The 21579-nt window shown below is 41.4% G+C and overlaps 2 protein-coding genes across 2 annotated transcripts in view; one reads left to right on the top strand and one right to left on the bottom strand.

The window, feature by feature from the left end:
• Positions 1 to 18094, top strand: part of KIN (Kin17 DNA and RNA binding protein) — a 58124-nt gene extending 40030 nt beyond the window's left edge. Inside the window, exons 10-13 of the mRNA XM_073619439.1 lie at positions 2375 to 2443; positions 13731 to 13830; positions 16430 to 16530; positions 16732 to 18094. Of these exons, the coding sequence (XP_073475540.1) occupies positions 2375 to 2443; positions 13731 to 13830; positions 16430 to 16530; positions 16732 to 16794 (333 nt within the window). The 3' untranslated portion in view covers positions 16795 to 18094. The remainder of the gene's footprint in view (positions 1 to 2374; positions 2444 to 13730; positions 13831 to 16429; positions 16531 to 16731) is intronic.
• Positions 17420 to 21579, bottom strand: part of ITIH2 (inter-alpha-trypsin inhibitor heavy chain 2) — a 78642-nt gene continuing 74482 nt past the window's right edge. Inside the window, exon 21 of the mRNA XM_073619438.1 lies at positions 17420 to 17994. Coding sequence (XP_073475539.1) covers positions 17847 to 17994 — 148 coding nt within the window. The 3' untranslated portion in view covers positions 17420 to 17846. The remainder of the gene's footprint in view (positions 17995 to 21579) is intronic.

Here is a 21579-nt window from a genome sequence, read left to right as displayed (position 1 = left end):
TCCTAAAACACATATCTAGTCTGGATAAAGTGCTGTAAGAGGAAGAAAAGCATGAATACTCTTGAGCACATCAGCGTTCTTTCAGCGCCACACCTCAACCAAACAATATTGTTGTGCACATGTGGCTAGGGAGGAGGCACATTTAGAGACCGTCTGGAATCTATCCATGTCCGGGGATAGTACTGCGTTTAGATCCCCTGCTATAATAATTGGGCCTTTTGCCACCTGGAGCACCCTTGCCATCATGGTATCCCATAACGCAATTGTGAATGGTGGTGGCACATAAATCGCCACAAATGTATAGGGGGTATTATCTATCATGAGGATCACTATTATAAACCGTCCAAAGGGGTCCGTTACAACCTCCTCCAGGGTACGTAGCGAGATTTTGTAACCAAGACTGAAACTCCCATTGCATAATTAGAGTAAGTTCCACCTTCATCCGAGGGTGGAACCGGGATAGCCAAAGTGTCTGTAGCATCCATCCATTCTTCAGGGGTCCAGTTTAGGAAGGAATTTTAAGAAAAAAACTTTTTACGGAAAAAAACTTACATTCAAATGCCCATCAATGCAGCCTTATCAGTGTCCATCTGCAGCCTTGTAGTGTCATCTGCAGCCTTGTCCGTGTCATCTGCAGTTTTTAAATTTGGCGCCACCGAGAGACACAGAGTCGGTCCTGTGTCTCTCGGCGGCTCTCGGCTGCTTTCGGCTTCTCTTGTAGTCCTGTGGGCAGAGCTGAGCGCCGCCGATATACATACATAGCCGAGTGTACTCGGCTAGGTTCAGCTAGCTCCGCTCACAGTCACGCCCAGTCCCTGTGTTATGTCCATCATAGGGCGTGACTGTGAGCGGAGCTAGCCGAGTACACTCGGCTATGTATGCATGTCGGCGGCGCTCGCTCCTCCGCTCACAGTCAGCGGGGGATCGGCATATAACACGCACCCGCGATTTTCCCCCTGATTTTAAGGGGAAAAAAGTGCGTGTTATACGCCGATAAATACGGTAATAACAAAAAATTTCCCCAAAAGAGGAATATTTCATACACAGGTGGAGACCCCCGGGGATCAAATACAGAGGGCAAGGTGGCAAAGAAACAAGCGGGAGGCAACGGTAACCGCAACTAAGGAGCATGGAGGCAACACAAGACCATCATTCCCATAAACTGGTAATTGTGATAGAAAATCTTGATGGCTCAAACCACAAGAAGCAGTCTTCTCATACATGGGCAATCACCACTTGTCTTGATCAGCATCCAAAAATGCATACGTTCCTCATGCAAGCTGATTCTACCCCAACTCTTTTAATATGATTTATGTAATAAAAACTTTTTTGTTTTTATTGATGTTTTTTGTGTAATTTTTCCTGAGGGTGGATTTGTTAGCACTTAAAAAGTCAATCCAAAAAGGAATTGAAAAGGAATTCAATTGTATCCAATTAGGGCAACACTGTCGGTGTGTGAGAGTGTCTCTACAAAGGCGGCAAGCCCCATCCAACCCATTTATACTTGCCTTGCCTGCGCTCCCCTGCTACTCCTTCCTATGTTGCAGCCAGTTATTAATACCTGCTGCTTTTGGGTATGAGAGAACATGGGACCTCCTCGCCTCTGACAGTGCTCGGGTCTTGCAGCCAATTGCTTGGCTCAAGCACTGTCACATGACCCGAGGGATTGAATCGACCCCTAACCCTGGCTGTAGATGTCAGTGATTTTTTTTTTTTCTGCCAGCTTTGACAGATGGAATGTCTATGGAACACTGGAAAGGTGAAACTATGGGAGCCCATTGCAGAGACGCTGTCTGCATAGGCAACATGTGACTCATTTCTCCTTGTGCCCTTTTGTCTTATTTGAGAGAGAAATTTAGGTTTTACATCAGGTTGCTGAAGTTATTCAGACAAGAATGTTGAAGTAGTGGATTGAACTGCATGGGCATGTCACTTTAAAGGGCGGCTATCACAAAATATTGATTACTAAATTCAGACAAAACACGTGTAATGATGGTATTTGGTATATTTCTTTTTACTTTTCTCTACAGTTGTATTAACAGTGACGGGGTTTGAGCAGTTGCAGTTCTTTCAGGATTAAGTTATGAGAATGGAAAGGTATGTGTGGCAAGCCCCCCTTGTGTAGTGTAATACTTTGTTCCAACCCCTGTGACTGTTAATTTTGCTGATCAGCTTGGTCTACATAAAAACATGAAAGAAAAAATTAAGACACATAAGCGAAAAAAGTATTAATATGCAGAATACTGTCATTACATATAATAGCTGCAAACAAATACCAGAATGATAGTGGTCCTGTAAAGTTTTCTCGCCCTTGAAAAGGTGGTATTTTGGTAATGCTATGTATGAAGGTTTAACCTTGTCCTTTATTTTTAAGGAAATTGTTGTAAAAATTGTAACAAAGAAGTTGGGTGACCGCTATTACAAGAAAAAAGCAGTAGTAAAGGTAACTATTAGTTTACTCTTTGATGTGCCTGATATCTTTTCAACATTTCCTATTAAACCATATCTCAAACCTTTCTGACCATGTTCCATGTTACATCCATATTCAAGTTGTAACATGAACCATGATGTTAGCATGCACAGTTCCTTTTTCTTCGTTTTCAGGATCTCAGGGTTCTTGTCCTTGCAGCATCTTGTCCACACTCTCATTCATCACAGGAATTTAGAAGTAAGTGCCGCAGGGTGCCAGTGCAGCGGGGGCAGGCCTCGCAGGGCCCCAGGAGAGGCCACATGTGATACAGAGTTTAGAGGTAGTTACATCAATTAAGGTGTTTGAGAACCCAGAAGATGGTGAGGGGGGAGATCTTGGCTTCAATGCGAGTGAGGGGGTTAGAAGGAGTGACAGAAAGGGGATCACAGGTCAAAAGAAAGGGAGGGAAAAATACCAGGACATGGACAAGGGAGTCTGATCCGCCCTCTCACCTGGCCACCCAGCAGAGGTCCCAGACAACAGAACAAAGGTCTAAGAAATTCCCCATGTGAGGCCAGAGGAGACTGGTCTTTGTAGAAAAAGTAAGAGGTCTAAATCTTTTCAATATTTCTCACTCTGTTCCTTCATTAACATAATATTTTCTGAGTTTCCATAATTCTAGCGAGCCAGTGAGATTTGTGTGGACTGAACTCTTCCAAGGTGCTAGAATAAAAGCTTTTGCAACCGTTAAAAGATGTTTCAACAGGGAATTTCTGGATCTTTTGTTAGATAAGGGTGTATCATGGAGCAAATATGCCATTAGATTCCTCCCAAGAGACACAACAGTTAGAACGTTAACCGTTCATTTAACCATGTCCCAGAAATCCAAACAATTGACTAAGGTGCTGGACCATGAATTCTAAAAGTTTGTTAAGCATTAGGCAAAACTTGTGTGGATGTCTTGGATCATAGTGGAGAAGGTGAGGGGGAATCCACAGACTGCCACAGCACAGACCAAGGGGAGACAGCAGGGTGGGTGGTGGTGAGCAGGATGTATGCAGGCAAGGCACCTGATGGCCAGTGTGGGATGTGACTAACCCCACACCGAGGAGCCTGGTTCAAGGCAAAGATGGAATGTGAAAGCCCACAAATGGTGGCCAAAAAAGCGCTGGACAGCAGGGCTGGCCGAGATCTCGATGACCAACACACCTGGATGGGAGGCTAAAAGCCAGGGGTACAAACTGCCAGAAAAGCCGATCCTCAAGCCGCGGATGCAGTGTATGCTCACACACACTGTGCAGTGCTGTGTAGACCTTGTGCAAGGAATAGCAGTGGGTAGGCGTACGCATTTTTCAGGGTCCTTCGCCCTTTTCAACATCAACGTGCACAAGGACTGCACAGTGTGTGTGAGGATACACCGCATCCATGGCTTGAGGACCAACTTCTCTTGTGGTTTGTACCCCTGGCTTTCAGCCTCCCATTCAGGTGTATTGGTCATCAAGGTCTCAACCACCCCTGCTGTCCAGCGCTTTTTTTGGCCATCATCTGCAGGCTTCCACACTCTATCTTTGCCTTAAACCAGGCTTCTCAATGCGGGGTTAATCACATTCCACACTGGCCATCAGGCAGCTTACCTGCATGCAGCCTGCTTCGGTTCACCACCACCCAGCCCGCTGTCTCCCCCTGATCTGTGCTGTGACAGTCTGTGCATTCCCCCTTACCTCCTGCACTGTGTTCCAAGACATTCATATAAGTTTTAGCTAATGCTTAATAAATAAACTTTTAGAACTCCTGGTCCAGTGCCTCGGTCACTTGTTTGTAATTCTCTGTGTATCGTCCCCCGATCTTTTATATTAAGAGCTGCGGATCAAGCACTGGAACTTTGTGTTTACCATTTTTAAGAAACTCCATGACAGTTGCTTATCCTCTGCAACCTTTTTACTGCTATTTCAGAAGTTGACGGTTGCTCATCTTGGCATTCCCAAGAAATATGAAGTAGGGTACCCTCAGATTCCCAACAGTGCCAACAGATATTGGATGTCTGAAGGGAACATATGATATAACACTGCTAGGGTTAGATACTATCTCATAAGGAGTTTGTATCCTCCCTCTTGATATCTGCTCGCTACTGAGGACTTGTGAGCAAATAGTAAAATTCTATCCTTTTTGGGTTTTAGAAAAGGTAATTTTTAGGTCTCTGCTGAAGGAAAGGGACACTAACTGCCAGCAACGAAATGTCCTATTGGCACATCTGCTCGAACAGGGAAGGCTCTCTGACCCTAACATACACCTTCGGCATGGAACGCAGGTATTCACTTCCCTGGGCGCAACATAGGAAATCCAATGTGTGAGAGAAGTTACTTGTGATTTTCAACTAAAAATAAGACGCCTAACGTGTTCCCACAAAACCAATGATATGCATAAGCTAGGTTGCTGCGCCTTTAACAGTAATATACACTATGACAAACTGAAAAAATAATAATAAGGGCACTACCTATAAAGTGCAATACAATAAACAATAGGAATAAAACGCAAATGATCCAAGATTGCATTTCCAAAAACATAGTGAATAGCCCAAAGAAATTAAAATTATATTTCCAACAATGAATGTCCTGTCACCATGCGAATACAATGAAATAAGTGCTCCAATCTATATAGGAGCACAGTGATTGGACATTCATTCTTGGAAATATATTTAATTTCTTTGGGCATTTCACTATTGTTTTTTTTAGTTTGTTACTTGTAATTTCAAGACTCGTCCTAGGTCGATGTGCTTGAGAAAATGCGTCCGGTACCCTGGGAAATAAGTACGTCAATTTGAGGATCATTGAGTCCAGTTTGACAAGACGGAGAACCCAAAATTGGGGTTAAAGGGCTAGGGAAAGGAGAGAGGTTAGTATTTTTAAAAACGGATCTAACAGTCCAGGGGGTGTATAATGGCCTTTGTCGGGATGACAGCCTCTAGGATCCAAGGGAGTCATGGCAATGGTATACCCACGGTCGCCTGTTCCAAGTACACCCATGGTTTCTTGTTCCGTTGGGCGCACCAATCGAGTACTCCTGACAAGTGCGCTGCCTCATGGTATTTTAGTGGGTCTGGGAAGCCGATACCACCTTTTGTCTTGGGAAGGAACAGGATAGATCTACATACCCTTGCTGGCTTACCCGCCCAAATAAACTTCAGAAACCTGATACGCGGGTCCTTTTAGGAAGCCTTGAGTTAGTTTAATCGGTAGAGACTGCAGTGTGTGTGTATATATATATATCTCTCTCTCTATCTATCTCTAAAATTACAATATATATATATATTTATTCGAGGCAATACCATTCATTTTAATAATGTTGGTGCAACCAAACCAGGAGGTGAACAATTCCTTGTCCCATTTCAAGAAATCTAATTTGGACATGTGAGCCATTGGAGAGAAATTTAAGTTTGAAGACCTTGTGTAAATTTTTTTTCTTTTTTAACTGTTGCGTTTATTAAACCTGTTCAGCAGCATGAACAAGTAAAAGTATACATAAACCAAATCAAGCAGTCCGTAAACAACAAAATAAATACCATAGATAAATCATCATAGGAGTCATGCAATCCAAAACGGTCCTGTGATTAGTCTAAGAAACAGCCTAGGGAAATGTGACAACCAAGAATCTGAAATTACAATTGCTTGGGTCAGAGCTAAAAGAAGAGGGACAGGGAGTATGGAGGGATATGGTAAGGGGAAAAAGGAGGGAGGAAGGGGAGGGGATTGGGGAAGACGGTGAGAAAAGGAGCAGTGCGGGTAGGTGTAGGGTACTATATACAACGTGCAATAGATAACCCTCAGTTATATCCCATGAGATATCAACACCTAAACAGTAATGCCCTGTGCCTCTATCCAGCCAGCCCAAATTTTGACGAATTTAGCAGGACAGTTTCAGCTGATACACATAAGTTTAAATAGGGGAATAACCCCGTTGACCACTGCCTTCCAGCCAGTAACCGTAAGCGGAGTAGGCAGTTTCCATTTCAGCAGGATTTCCCTTCTAGCATAATAGGCCAAAAAAGAACATAAATAGTTTAACATTCAAGCTCCTTTCACACTACCGCAACTTCAAAGTTGCACGATTTTGCCACGATTTCAGGGAATGCCTGTGTAAACTTGAGGTATATGAACCTCAACTCGCATTAAGGTCAGACTAAAGTAGTGCAGGGACTACTTTGAAGTCGGCACGACTTGAAGTCGCACATATATGAATGATTATCATGGGGAAAAACTTGTCATGCGACTTTGCAGTCCCAAGTCGCACAAGTGTGAAAGGGGCCTAACACTAAAGGGTCCATAGGGACAGACAGGTTGCCAACTGAGTTAATAGTATCCAATACATTTGCCTAGAAAGTACATTATTATTATTATTATTATTATTATTATTATTATACAGGATTTATATAGCTCCAACAGTATACGCAGCGCTTTACAATATAAAAGGGAGACAATACAGTTGTAATACAATAAGATACAAGAGGATTAAGAGGGCCCTGCTCAGAAGAGCTTACAATCTAATAAGTACATAACCTCGAGCAAGACCAAAATGTGAGCAAACGTGCCCTCGACCATATCGCAATGAGGGAAACCTGTTTTAGGCATTTATGCTCACCCCCATTGCTTCTGATTTCAAACTGCTCTGATCTTGACAGACGTGACGGGGTAATTTACTGAAACTGGAGAGTGCAAAATCTGGTGCAGCTCTGCATAGAAACCAATCAACTTCCAGGCTTTCTTTGTCAAAGCTTTATTGAACAAGCTGAATTTAGACACGTGCAAATGCTCCGATGCTTAATCCAATACCTGTTGTATCAGGCTCCGCATCCTCAGTGTAGTGAGGGGGGGGTTGGGTTGGACTGGGATTGGTGCAGCGGTGGGGGCAGTTACAAGCACAGATCTCCCTGTTTAGCTTTTAATAAAGCAGCTGACAGCCGCTTCTCCTCCTCTCCATCCCGCAGCTGTCAGCTGCTTTACTGAAAGCTATACAGGGAGATCGGTGCTTGTAACTGCCCCCACTGTTGCACCGATCACCCCCCCGTCCCCTGGGTCCTCCTCCTGGCTCCCCGGGTCCTCCATATGCTACCCTGGCTTTCCGGCTTCTCCTCTCCATCCCCCGGCTGTCAGCTGCTTTATTGAAAGCTATACAGGGAGATCGGTGCTTGTAACTGCCCCCACCGTCGCACCGATCACCCCACACTGTCCCCTGGATCCTCCTTCTGGCTTCCCGGGTCCTCCGTGTGCTTCTCTGGGTCCTCCTCTGGTCCCCTCCTCATCCCGGATCTGTTAGGATGGAGATCGAAGGAAGGAGTCGGTAAATATGTCATTTACTGGCTCCTTCCTTTTCTAAATACAGTGATCACTGACTCTGTTCATTCATAACTGAGCATCGTAAACTGAGTTTATGAATGAACAGGAGCCTCTGTCTCTTGTCCCCCGTGCAGTCGAAGCTGCAGAGAAAGGGACTGGGGAATCTGTGTCCTCAGTTTCTTTCCCTGTCTCAAAATAGGAGATGTCAGGAGTCTGTTTAGACCCCTGATATCTCACCAAAGACCCCCCCCCCAACAGGGCTGACTAAAAAAAAGAAGAAAAAGAATTGTGATAAATATTTAAAGGTTTAAATTGTAAAAATAATATAAAAAACAAAACAAAATAAACACTGACATCGTCCCCATCCCCCAAAATTGTAAAAAATAAATTTGTCAAAAAATAAATGAACAAGAATAAAAACTACTGACACAGTCCACGCCCCATCAGTGCTGCATATTAGTGCCTCATCATCAGTGCCACCCTATCTGTGTCCTTCAGTGCTGCCTCATCAGTGCCGCCTCATTAGTGCTGCATATTAGGGCCACTGTCACATGACATTAAAAAAAAAAGTATCAGTATTTGTACTCGGTCTTAAAGTGGTATCGGTGCAACCCTAGTTATATTTGGTAATTTCCGCACCTTTTACCATTTATAAATGTATCCAGCTGTGTAATTGGGGCAGACATCTTTGGAAATATGTACAGTGTATATAAAAAGTCTACACATCCCTGTTAAAATGTCAGGTTTCTGTGATGTAAAAAAAAAAAAAAAAAAGAGACAAAGAAAAATAATTTCAGAACTTTTTCCACCTTTTCAATGTGACCTATAAAGTGTACATCTCAGTTGAACAAAGTAAAATATTTTAGGTGGAGAGAAGTCGAAATAAAATATGGTTGCATAAGTGTGCACACCCATAAACTAATAATTTGTTGAAGCACCTTTTTGATTTTATTACAGCATGGCACTTGGGTATGAGTCTATCAGCATGGCACATCTTGACTTGGCAATATTTGCTCATTCTTTGCAAAAACACTCCAAATCTGTCAGATTGTGAGGGCATCTGCTGTGCACAGCCCTATTTAGTTCACCCCACAGATTTTTCAGTCTGATTCAGGTCTGGGCTCTGGCTGGGCCATTCCAAAACTTGGATCTTCTTCTGGTGAAGCCATTCCTTTGTTGATTTGGATGTATGCTTTGGGGGGTTGTCATGCTGAAAGATGAAGTTCCTCTTCGTGTTCAGCTTTCTAGCAGAAGCCTGAAGGTTTTGTGCCAATATTGACTGGTATTTGGAACTGTTCATAATTCCCTCTACCTTGACTAAGGCTCCTGTTCCAGCTGAAGCAAAATAGCCCCAAAGCATGATGCTGTCACCACCATGCTTCACTGTGGGTATGGGGTTCTTTTGGTGATGAGCAGCGTTGTTTTTGCGACAAACATATGTTTTGGAATTATGGCCAAAAAGTTCAACCTTGGTTTCATCAGACCATAACGCATCTTGCAACATGCTTTTGGGAGACATCAAATGTGTTTTTGCAAAATTTAGCCGGGCTTGGATGTTTTTCTTCGGAAGAAAAGGCTTCCGTCTTTCTACTCTGCTCCATAGCCCAGACATATGAAGAATACAGGAGATTGTCACATATACGACACTGCCAGTACTTTCCAGCTATTCCTGCAGCTCCTTAACCAGTTGCCGACCGCCTCACGACGATATACGTTGGCAGAATGACACGGGCAGGCAGAATCGCATACCCCCCCCCCGGTGCCCGAGGCGCTCAGCTTCTGTCCGGGAGCGATCAGACGTGAGGGGGAGGCCATCCATTCGTGCCCCCCCCCTCGCGATCGCTCCCAGCCAATGAGAATCTTCCTCTGCCTCTGTATCGTAAACAGAGGCAGAGGAAGTGATGTCATCTCTCCTCGGCTCGGTATTTTCCATTCCGGCGCCGAGGAGAGAAGACATCAATGTGAGTGTAAAACACATACACACACACAGTAGAACACGCCAGGCATACATTACACCCCCCATCACCCCCCCTCCCCCCGTCACACTGACACCAAGCAGTTTTTTTTGTTTTTTTCTGATCACTGCAATATCTGATCCGATCAGATCTATACTAGTGTCCCCAGCAGTTTAGGGTTCCCAAAAACGCAGTGTTAGCGGGATCAGCCAAGATACCTGCTAGCATCTGTGTTTTGCCCCTCCGCCCAGCCCACCCAAGTGCAGTATCGATCGATCACTGTCACTTACAAAACACTAAACGCATAACTGCAACGTTCGTTTTGGTGAACTGGCAAGCACCAGCGGCCTAGTACACCCCGGTCGTAGTCAAACCAGCACTGCAGTAACACTTGGTGACGTGGCAAGTCCCATAAGTGCAGTTCAAGCTGGTGAGGTGGCAAGCACAAGTAGTGTCCCACTGCCACCAAGAAGACGACAAACACAGGCCTGTCGTGCCCATAATGTCCTTCCTGCAGAATTCGCCAATCCTAATTGGGAACCCTCCACTTCTGCAGCACCCGTACTTTCCCCATTCACATCCCCAACCAAATGCAGGCGGCTGCATGAGAGGCATTTTCTTTATGTTCTCCCGAGTACACCTACCCAACGAACCCCCCCAAAAAAGATGTCGAGTCTGCAGCAAGCGCGGATATAGGCGTGACACCCGCTATTATTGTCCCTCCTGTTCTGACAATCCTGGTCTTTGCATTGGTGAATGTTTTGAACGCTACCATGCACTAGTTGAATATTAGCGTAGGGTACAGCATTGCACAGACTAGGCACACTAAACACAGGGTCTCCCAAGATGCCATCGCATTTTTTGAGAGACCCGATCCTGGAACCGGTTACAGTTACAAAAGTTACAGGTGATATATGTCGAAGCATGGGGGCAGCAGGGGCAGAGGAGCGCTTTGCTCCTACCTTTTGCGGGAGGATGCCCCCATGCTTCGGCACATATAAATGGTGCATGTATGCCTATCATTAGAAGTGGGTGGATGAAGGGAGGTATTCTAATGGTGGGCATACCCACCGATCACTCTCTCTTTTTTTTTTCATGCAGCCCATAGGCTGCATGAAAAAAAAAAGATTACAATATATGCCCAATAAGGACCAGCAACGTACTAGTATGTTGCTGGACTTTGAGTGGTTATACCAGAATGATGCCTGCAGGTTTAGGTATCATCTTGGTATCATTCTTTTCAGCCAGCGGTCGGCTTTCATGAAAAAGCAATCCTAGCAGCTAATTAGCCTCTAGACTGCTTTTACAAGCAGTGGGAGGGAATCCCCCCACCGTCTTCCATGTTTTTCTCTGGCTCTCCTGTCTCAACAGGGAACCTGAGAATGCAGCTGGTGATTCAGCCAGCTGACCATAGAGCTGATCAGAGACCAGAGTGGCTCCAAACATCTCTATGGCCTAAGAAACCGGAAGCTACGAGCATTTCATGACTTAGATTTCGCTGGATGTAAACAGCGCTATTGGGAAATTGGGAAGGCATTTTATCACACCGATCTTGGTGTGGTCAGATGCTTTGAGGGCAAAGGAGAGATCTAGGGTCTAATGGACCCCAATTTTTAAAAAAAAAAGTACCTGTCACTACCTATTGCTATCATACGGGATATTTACATTCCCTGATATAACAATAAAAATTATGAAAAAAAAAAAATGAAAGGAACAGTTTAAGAATAAGATAAAAAAGCAAAAAAATAGTAAAGAAAAAAAAAAAAAAAGCACCCCTGTCCCCCCCTGCTCTCACGCAAAGGCGAACGCAAGCGTCGGTCTGGCGTCAAATGTAAACAGCAATTGCACCATGCATGTGAGGTATCACCGCAAAGGTCAAATCGAGGGCAGTAATTTTAGCAGTAGACCTCCTCTGTAAATCTAAAGTGGTAACCTGTAAAGGCTTTTAAAGGCTTTTAAAAATTTATTTAGTTTGTCGCCACTGCACGTTTGTGCACAGTTTTAAAGCATGTCATGTTTGGTATCCATGTACTCGGCCTAAGATCATCTTTTTTATTAAACATTTGGGCAATATAGTGTGTTTTAGTGCATTAAAATTTAAAGTGTGTTTTTTTTTTTTTTTTTTTTCTTCAAGTGGTTAGAAGAGTGGGTGATGTGTGACATAAGCTTCTAAATGTTGTGCATAAAATGCCAGGACAGTTCAAAACCCCCCAAATGACCCCATTTTGGAAAGTAGACACCCCAAGCTATTTGCTGAGAGGCATGTCGAGTCCATGGAATATTTTATATTGTGACACAAGTTGCGGGAAAAAGACAATTTTTTTTTTTCCCATGGCCATATTCCCATGGCATGTTTGAGCAATATATCATTTAGTGACAACTGTGTGCAAAAAAAAAAAAAAAATTTGTCACTTTCCCGCAACTTGTGTCAAAATATAAAATATTCCATGGACTCAACATGCCTCTCAGCAAATAGCTTGGGGTGTCTACTTTCCAAAATGGGGTAATTTGGGGGGGGGGTTTGTGCCATCTGGGCATTTTATGGCCTTCAAAACTGTGATAGGTAGTGAGGAGTGAAATCAAAAATTTACGCCCTTAGAAATCCTGAAGGCGGTGATTGGTTTTCGGGGCCCCGTACGCGGCTAGGCTCCCAAAAAGTCCCACACATGTGGTATCCCCATACTCAGGAGAAGCAGCTAAATGTATTTTGGGGTGCAATTCCACATATGCCCATGGCCTGTGTGAGCAATATATTATTTAGTGACAACTGTTTGTAATTTTTTTGTTGTCATTGTTCAATCACTTGGGACAAAAAAATGAATATTCAATGGGCTCAACATGCCTCTCAGCAATTTCCTTGGGGTGTCTACTTTCCAAAATGGGGTCATTTGGGGGGGGGTTTGTACCGCCCTGCCATTTTAGCATCTCAAGAAATGACATAGGCAGTCATAAATTAAAGGCTGTGTAAATTCCAGAAAATGTACCCAAGTTTGTAGACACTATAACTTTTGCGCAAACCAATAAATATACACTTATTGACATTTTTTTTACCAAAGACATGTGGCTGAATACATTTTGGCCTAAATGTATGACTAAAATTTAGTTTATTGGATTTTTTTTTTTATAGCAAAAAGTAGAAAATATCATTTTTTTTCAAAATTTTCGGTCTTTTTCCGTTTATAGCGCAAAAAATAAAAACGGCAGAGGTGATCAAATACCATCAAAAGAAAGCTCTATTTGTGGGAAGAAAAGGACGCAAATTTCATTTGGGTACAGCATTGCATGACCGCGCAATTAGCAGTTAAAGTGACGCAGTGTAAAAAATTGTAAAAAGTGCTCTGGTCAGGAAGGGGGTAAATCCTTCTGGGGCTGAAGTGGTTAATGTTGCTGTAGCCCTCCACAAAGCCTCCCTGGCCAGTTTTCTTCTCGTCTTTTCATCAATTTTGGAGGGACGTCCAGTTCTTGGTAATGTCACTGTTGTGCCATATTTTATCTACTTGATAATGCCTGTCTTTACTGTGTTCCATGGAATATCTAATGCCTTGGAAATTCTTTTGTACCCTTTTCCGGACTGATACGTTTTAACAATGATATCCCTCTGGTGCTTTGGAAACTGTGCGGACCATGGCTTTTGCTGTAGGATGTGACTAAGAAAATGTCAGGAAAGACCTACTAGAACAGCTGAACTTTATTTGGGGTTAATCGGGGGCACTATAAATTATGGCAGGTGTACTGACTATGCACTTATGCACCCTGCCCCCCCCCCCCCCCCCCCCAAAAAAAATATTTCAGTTTGTGTTTCAACTGAGTTGTACAGTTTATAAGTCACATTAAAGGTGGAAAAAGTTCTGAAATTATTTATCTTTGTCTATTTTTTTTTGCGTCACAGAACCCTGACATTTTAACGAGTGTGTAGACTTTTTATATCCGCTGTATACTGAGCTGTTTTGGAGAGTAATCACATTTTATGACCTGAAGATGAAATGAATATAATTACAACCTAAAACTTTATCTTTGCTGTTTTGTTACTCTTAGGAAGTGCTTGATAGATACACAGCAATTGTGAAGCTTGTCGATTCCGGAGATAAACTGAAGCTTGACCAGACACATCTAGAAACTGTTATCCCAGCACCAGGTAAAACTAAAATATTGATAGATTACTGATGCAGAGCTGTTGTGCACTACATACACAAGATCTGTGGAAGAGGATAAAATGGAAATGAATTCTCTGAATATTTTTTGTTCGGAGTCACAATATATTTCAGAAAGCTCCAGTCACACAAAGGGTCATAGATTATAGCTGGCTGTCCTTTGTACCTTTTTATTACTAAAAATCTATTTGCCCAGGTAATGAGTAACCAGTTCATTTCTCCTGAACGTTACATTTAAATGTAAACTTCTGTACTTTCCCAAATTCATCAATGAACCAATTAATGCATAGTTAATTTGGAACAAAGCGCCGTCATATAAAACGAACCTCTGGCTGCTGTAGATGGTTTACATTTTTCTGCCTGCGACCATCATGGTTGATGTCAATGGCTGAGAGCACTGACCAGAGTGTTCTGGTGGGGGCGCCCCTCCTGTCAGCACACAATAGCTCAGCATGGGAGATCGCTATATAAACATCGGATTGTTAGCACAAAGGCTCCAACCTGAGCTGTCAGGTTTTTTTTCCTGATAGTGTGTACTAGGCTTGTATGACTTGGCATATTGTAAAGCAGAGGGAATGAATCTAAATTGGGCCATAAACTGGTCTAATTAAAAAGACATTGTCTTTATATGTTAATTATGTTTGCTTTAACCACTTCAGCCCTGGAAAGTTTTACCCCCTTAATGACCAGACCATTTTTTGCGATATGACACTGCCTTACTTTTACTGACAATTGCACGGTCGTGTGACGCTGTACCCAATAAAAAAGAATGTCCTTTTTTTTTCCCCTACAAATGGAGCTTTCTTTTGGTGGTGGTTGATCACATCTGTGTTTTTTATTTTTTATTTTTTTTGCGCTATAAACAAAAAAAAAGCGACAATTTTGAGAAAAAAAAAAAATTTTTTTTTTACTTTCTGCTATAAAACATATCCAATAAAAAAAAAATCTAATTTCTTCATCAGTTTAGACCAATATGTATTCTACATATTTTTGGTTAAAAAATCCCAATGTGTATATTGATTGTTTTGCGCAAAAGTTATAGCGTCTACAAACTAGGATATATTTATGGCATTTTTATTTATTTTACTAGTAATGGCGGTGATCAGCGATTTTTAGCGGGATTGCAGCGGACAAAAATCGGACACCTGACACTTTTTTGGTCAGTGCTAAAAATATGCACTGTTACTGTACTAATGACACTGGCAGGGAAGGGATTAACAGGGGCTATGTGTGTTCCTAGGAGGTGCTTGCCAATTGTGTGTGTGCTTAGCAGGAACACAAGATCTCTATCTTCCCTGTCAGAACGGCGATCCGCCTTGTTTCATATGCAGATCCCTGTTCTGCCTCTCTGGGGAGCGATCACGGGTGGCCGGCTTATATCGGGTTCGCCTGACTCGCTGATTGGCTCCCTCCTCTGTTCAATCGGCGTGCATGTGCCCCCAATAGAGCCGCCCTGCTGCAGTATATCTGTGGTAGGCGGTCTTTAGGTGGTTAATGTAAACTGTGTAACTATATTATTGAGGTTTTGCTTTAAACAGAACCAGTCATGACTAGACTGTTTAGACGGCCTTAACCAATAGGTACTAATATTTTTTGTTTAATTACTAATTGCAGGGTTTCTTCAGTAACTCCTCTTTAAAAGGAAAAAAATCCCACAGATCTCATTTAGTTCCTTTGACAGCTACAAATTAATACATTGGGGGAAATAATGAAAAATTGTGTGCCCCTCTTCTAAACTGAGAAAGTAGGGATCCTGTTCCTAAATAACAAAGCCCCTTTTTTAATTTTGGAGTGGTCTGCTCCATCCTCTATGCAATGCCTGCACTAGGAAATGGCATACAGTACAGGACAGCCAAAAGCAGTGTGAAACCCCAAGCCAAAAATGTAATATATTGCAGCTTAACAATCATTAGATGTGGTGGCTGCATTAGTTCTCTTTGTTTAGGCTCCCCCCCCCCCCCCCCGTCTTCACCCGGTGATCTGGCTCGTAACGCACCTGTATTAGAGTGCCTCCTCTCTGGATGAAAGGGCACAGGGGGCACAGCAGGTAGCATTATCAGGAGAGGGGTAGTCTTAAATGTACTAGCAGATTTAAATTCACTGATGAATTGAAGCTCACACTATAAGCGGTTACAGCAAACTTTTTTTTTTTTTTATATGAATAAAAGCTGCCATGTCCAGAGAGTCTGGTTTAACTGAGTACAGCTGTTTACAATCATTCACTTATATTGACGGCTGTATGCAGTTCCCCAGGTGCCCAAGGAGCTCCAGGGATTTTGGGTTCCATGCACACCTATGCAGTTTGATTTATTGTTTTTGGTTTTTTTTTAAACCGCGTTTTGTTTTTTTTTTGTTTTTTTTACAGATTAAAAAATGCAAATCACAGCAAAAAAGCCGTAAAAACACACTACAAGTTTTCAGATGGGTGCATTTGACCTGCATTTTACTAAGCTTCAACAACCTGCTTCTGGCTGCTTTTGCATTTCCATTGACTTTTTATGAGAAGAGAAGTCATTCTGGTGTGAAATAAAAGCCTATTGACACGGGCTCTCAAGTTTGATCTTGTTCCTTTACTTTTTCCAGGGAAGAAAATATTGATTTTAAATGGTGGATACAAGGGAAATTACGGTGTTCTAGATTCGATAAATGAGAAGCGCTTTTCTGCCACAATAATTATTGATTCAGTAAGTATACATTCTTATATGTCCTGTCCTGTTTTACATGACATGTCTTGTGAGTGCCTTGATTTATGCTGAACAGTAATGTGTGTGTGTGTGTGTGTATGTATGTATATATATATATATATATATATATTTTTATTATTATTCATACATGCACACACTTTTTTTCTTTGTGTGTAACCTTTCATGAATGTGTATTTCTAGGGTCCTTTGAAAGGTCGTAAGGTGGAAGAGCTGCCATATGAGGATTTTTCTAAGGTGGCATGATTGCAGGGAAACATACAAAACTCTACTATGTCAGGGTTTTTATAGACTGTATATATTTGTTGCTTTTTATGGATGGTCAGCTGCTAGCCTCAACTTGCATCTTACCTTCTCTATTAAGGTTTATCTCTTACTAAAGTAATAAGAGGTGTATTTTCTAATGGAATTTCCTGTAATAAAATACTTTTTTTTTTTACCAAATAATTTGTATAAATTAATTGTAATAAATGTCTCCTTGCTCAGGAACAAACATATTTATTCTCATCTTCTGACTTTTCAGTGTATTTTTCTATATCCCACCTACTGAAGAGAGCACTACTTCACTGTTATATTATTTCCACAGATGGCCACTATCTGTGAAATTTTAATTTCTAAAAGAAGTTTTCATTCAGCTTAGTCCCAGAAGCTGGATGCATATCCTAGGTAGAATTATTTTCCTTGTTTTCCTTCCTGTGTGCAGTAGCAAAGACTTGAAGGTGCTAAATGGCAACTTTTTTTTTTTCTTTGGACCATTTGTCATGTAGAGTTTTGGCTTTTGGAATATATTGTCGATTTGAGGATCTTCTTCTTCTTTTTTTTTTTTTTTTTTTTTTTAATAATTTTTAAAATAATGAACAATACAATAAAGGGCAGCACACAGTGACTTTATTTCAGTATTACATGAATTATAACTGAACCACTTTATACACCATGTTCATATAAATAAAGCAAGAGTGAACACATCTGTTCCTGTATGAAAGCATGATACAGTTTGGTTTTATGAGGCTGCAATTAAGATATGTTTATTCACATTCATTGAACGTTGGCTTTTATCAAGTTGAGGGTGTGCATACTATTCTTCTTTGCCATTTTAATTTAATGAGGCATTTCACAATTGAAGTCCATGACCATTAAAAAAAAAACTGTGTGCTGTTCAATTGCATTTCCAAGCATTAATATGAATCTTACTCATAATACTTAAAATAAGAATTTGGACTAGAAAATAATACCACGTTCATCTTTTTATTGTAACTGCAGAAACATGTATCCCATGTTGTATGTATGTGTTGGGCTCCTCAAGGACGTTTAAAGAAGCTGTATAGCTGAGGTACTGTGTAGTCTCTGTAATGTCCGTCAATGAAACCTTTTCCGTTATTGTGTACAAACCAGCAAGTGACTTTGGTGCCGAGCAGGTGGTTATGCTGGTATTCTTTCTGCATCCCCCTGTAACAGAAAGACAAAATCAAAAGTTGTATTTTGCACAGAAAAGCTGCTCTAAGTCTCATTCTTTCAGTGGTAGATAATAAAGATGCAATTGTTGGAATTTTAAGTTACATAGAGTGTTTATTGAAATGTATGGTAACCTTACATCACAAAGAACTTGTAGTGTGAGAATTGCCAACTAACCAATGAGCAAGTTGTTGAATTTGGTAGGCACAGTCATGGCTGATAACAGTATAGATAGGCCCCTTTTCACACTGGCAGAGTCTGCCAGTGGATCCACTTGCTCAGCAAGAGCAGGTGGAGGATAGGTCCATGTCTGCTCCACTGATGCAAAGTGGCTACGGACACGGTCCGCTGTCTTCTATGGGGCTGTCGGATGGTGAACGGACCTCCTGTCATCCGATCTGCCAGACAGATGGGGAACAGATCTCCATCCATCTGTTTTTAGCGGACGGGATCAGATTGGATGTTGGTGGGTGTTCTCGGACACATGCTCGTTGACATCTGCCGCTCCATAGAATGCAATTTTTTTGAGAAGGGTTACAGCATCTGTCAGTTGCTATTTTGTCTTTGTACCATTGAGAGAGTATTCCTTCCATTCCTGTCGCAGAGATGAAAGAAGACGTTGGAAGAAATCTCCCAAGGAGGTATATTCCCCTTTGAAAGTTTTCCTTGGAACAGATGTTCTGATTGAAAGATTTTCCCTCCCCTTCTGTTTTGGGGATAACTAAAATGTTGTATTTCCCCTTACTTTCATTGTTACTGATTATGGTTGCCAGTACAAAGAGAAGGGCAAATCTTAACCAAAGGGTCTAACCTTTCCCCCCACCCTATCCAAAACTAAAAAACAAAACAAAAACATTTTCCTAGAGATGCAACTTGATGTGTAGTAAATTTTAGACATAAGTGTACACACGATTCATTATTCTACATCTGTTTTCTAGAAATGAGAATCGCTTTCTTCCAGGGTTTCTAACTGAGGGTTTTGTGCAACCCTAGGGTTCCTCCAGAGGTTGCTAGGAGTTCCTTGAGAAATGACCAGTTTCTTCTTCTCCTCAAATAGGTTCCTACTGTCAACACTGATCTATTTAGCAATCTGTAAACTGGGGATTATTCCCAATGGCTACAAATGTAAGGGGCATTCTTCCAACTGACCATCATACTAGTGGTGCACAGAAATTTAAATTCTGGTGCTGAAACCGAAAATTCAGGATGCACTTGGCCAAAATAGAAATGTAATTAAAAAAAAAAAAAATAAATATATATATATATATATATATATATATATATATATATATATATATATATATATATATATATATATATAATTGTATATTCAACTTTTTGATTAATATCATGTCTTTAAAATAAATATGAATTCATTATCAGCCATTAGCAACTTTTTGAAGCGGTGTAAAAAATCCTGCTTGCTGCATTTTCAGTGCATGTGTGGTTAGTTAAAAAAAAAAAAAAGAAAATGCACCAAAAACACACCTCCCCATTAAAATGCATCAAAAATGCACCCTTGTTGCGTTTTTTGATGCATTTTTTGAGTCATATGACCTATGAAAAATACACCAGAAGCATGGCAAAATCCCTGTCTTTTTTTTCGACAGCCATTATTGGCACTTTTCTTTCGACACAATTCTAAAAACCCTATTTTCGGCCAATAATTTTAGGCAGCCCAAATTTCGGTGCATCACTACATGACACTATGAGCTGTAGGTATAGTAATTTTAGTAGGGTTCCTCTGTGTGAAAAGGTTGAGAGAATCAGCTTTAGTCAATAAAGAAAAGCACTAGCTTATGCAATATTTTGTTGCATGACTACTTTCAATAGTTACCTTTTTAGGTCCCACCCAAATTCTTATAGTATGCACGCCATGCTCCTGCCAAATCACCACAGTGCAGCATGCGGGGAGCTGCAGAGAGACTGCTAGAAACACTTGACCAGGCCCTCACTTCTGTATGTGTGGAATAATCCTATTCATTACTATAATTGGGCTGTCTATCGTTGGGAAACATATCGGGCAACCTTTTTATATAAATGAAAAATATATTTTTTAGTGCATGTGCAAAAGTGAGGCACAGCTTGGGAGAGTTTTGCCATGGCAACTGTGCATGTCCCTGTAAATCTGGCAGGAATGTGGCTAAGTGTGTATATGAGGAGAGGGAGTTAAATTAAAGAATAACCATATGACATTTTACACTGCGCCCCTAAACAATCCACAGAGCACTGCTCCAAGCACCACCATGTAAGAAATCCAATGCTTTTTGGGTGCTGGCATCCAGTTGGGGCATTGCCTGGCCCACTGAAACTGATTATGAGAAAGATAGGAAGCCACAGTCCATTAGTCAGCCCAGTCCCGATATGTGAAAGGTTGGCTTCAGCTTGTCTCCTCCCACGGGCTTAATTGTAGAGGTCATAGTTATGTACAAAAACTTTGCCCTTAAAGTGGAACTAACTTTTTGTGCTACTAGAATTAGTTAAGAGATAGGAAGGTATTCTATTTAGTTGTTCTAACTTTTTTTTTTTTGTTACATTTGTTCAGTTGTTTTCTGGCATAGGCCGAAATGTCATACATCCCAGGAGTCTTCATGGGCATTTTTTTTCTTTCATCTGGGGGAGGGGTTTTATCAGCTAAGCACACGTGTGTGCCTGAGCTAAAGGCAGATGGATTCCAGGAAGTAAATGCTACATGAAGCAACTGCCCTTACTCAAGATGGCCGTGGCTAGAAATGCTAGGGAGTGTTTTTCAAAGTGATTTTCCAACAGATTAAAACATGGATAGATGAGTTTGCTCTGAATATTAAAAATTATATTAAATAATGTTTTCAGTTTTTGATGCCCAGATACAGTTTAGTTCCACTTTACATCTGATGATGTCTGAGTGATAAGACACCTGTGGGATCGTTGAAGAGGTGCCTGGAAGCAATTGCTTATTCAGTGGGAGAGCAACAGAATGCATGTGCGCCCTATCATTGTAGACAGTGCTCATTTTGCCGCAAAGAACACATTTCATAAAGTCCCAAGGCTATATATATATATATATATATATATAAAAAAATGTGGGTTGAGTGTTGTCTGCCCTGCCCAGTTTGCCAAACTACTCAGCCCCACCTACTCTCCCATCTCCGCAACATAATAAAGGCTAATCATTCTTTTGTCCAAACATAAGAACTGGGAGGGCTAATTATTGAACACAAGACTACTCTGAATTTCTGATGTGATTAACAGGTATTTTTTTTTTTTAATTTGGCAAACAGACATAAAACACTTTCAATGGTATACTTAGACCAAAAAGCAGCAAATACAAGTTCATTTTTAGAGTTTACATACATTTAAAGAATAATTGCACCTTTCTTTAGGTTGTAACATGAGACCCATAGTCGCGCAGCCCCTCCACTTTACATGTATCGCTGAGGTTCTTTCCCAGCAGCATTTATTTGAGTGATGGGGGATCAGTCAAGAAAAGTTTCCTCATCTGCTAAATCATTAGGTGATTCAATGCTTGGCCACACATTCATTTTATATTCTGTTTCTATGTTTTTTTTGCATTTGATTTTTCAGTAATATACACTGTTC

The sequence above is a fragment of the Aquarana catesbeiana genome, linkage group LG03 (assembly GCF_042186555.1).
Source record: "Aquarana catesbeiana isolate 2022-GZ linkage group LG03, ASM4218655v1, whole genome shotgun sequence".
Classification (NCBI taxonomy): domain Eukaryota; kingdom Metazoa; phylum Chordata; class Amphibia; order Anura; family Ranidae; genus Aquarana; species Aquarana catesbeiana.
This window is presented reverse-complemented; position numbering and strand designations above follow the sequence as displayed.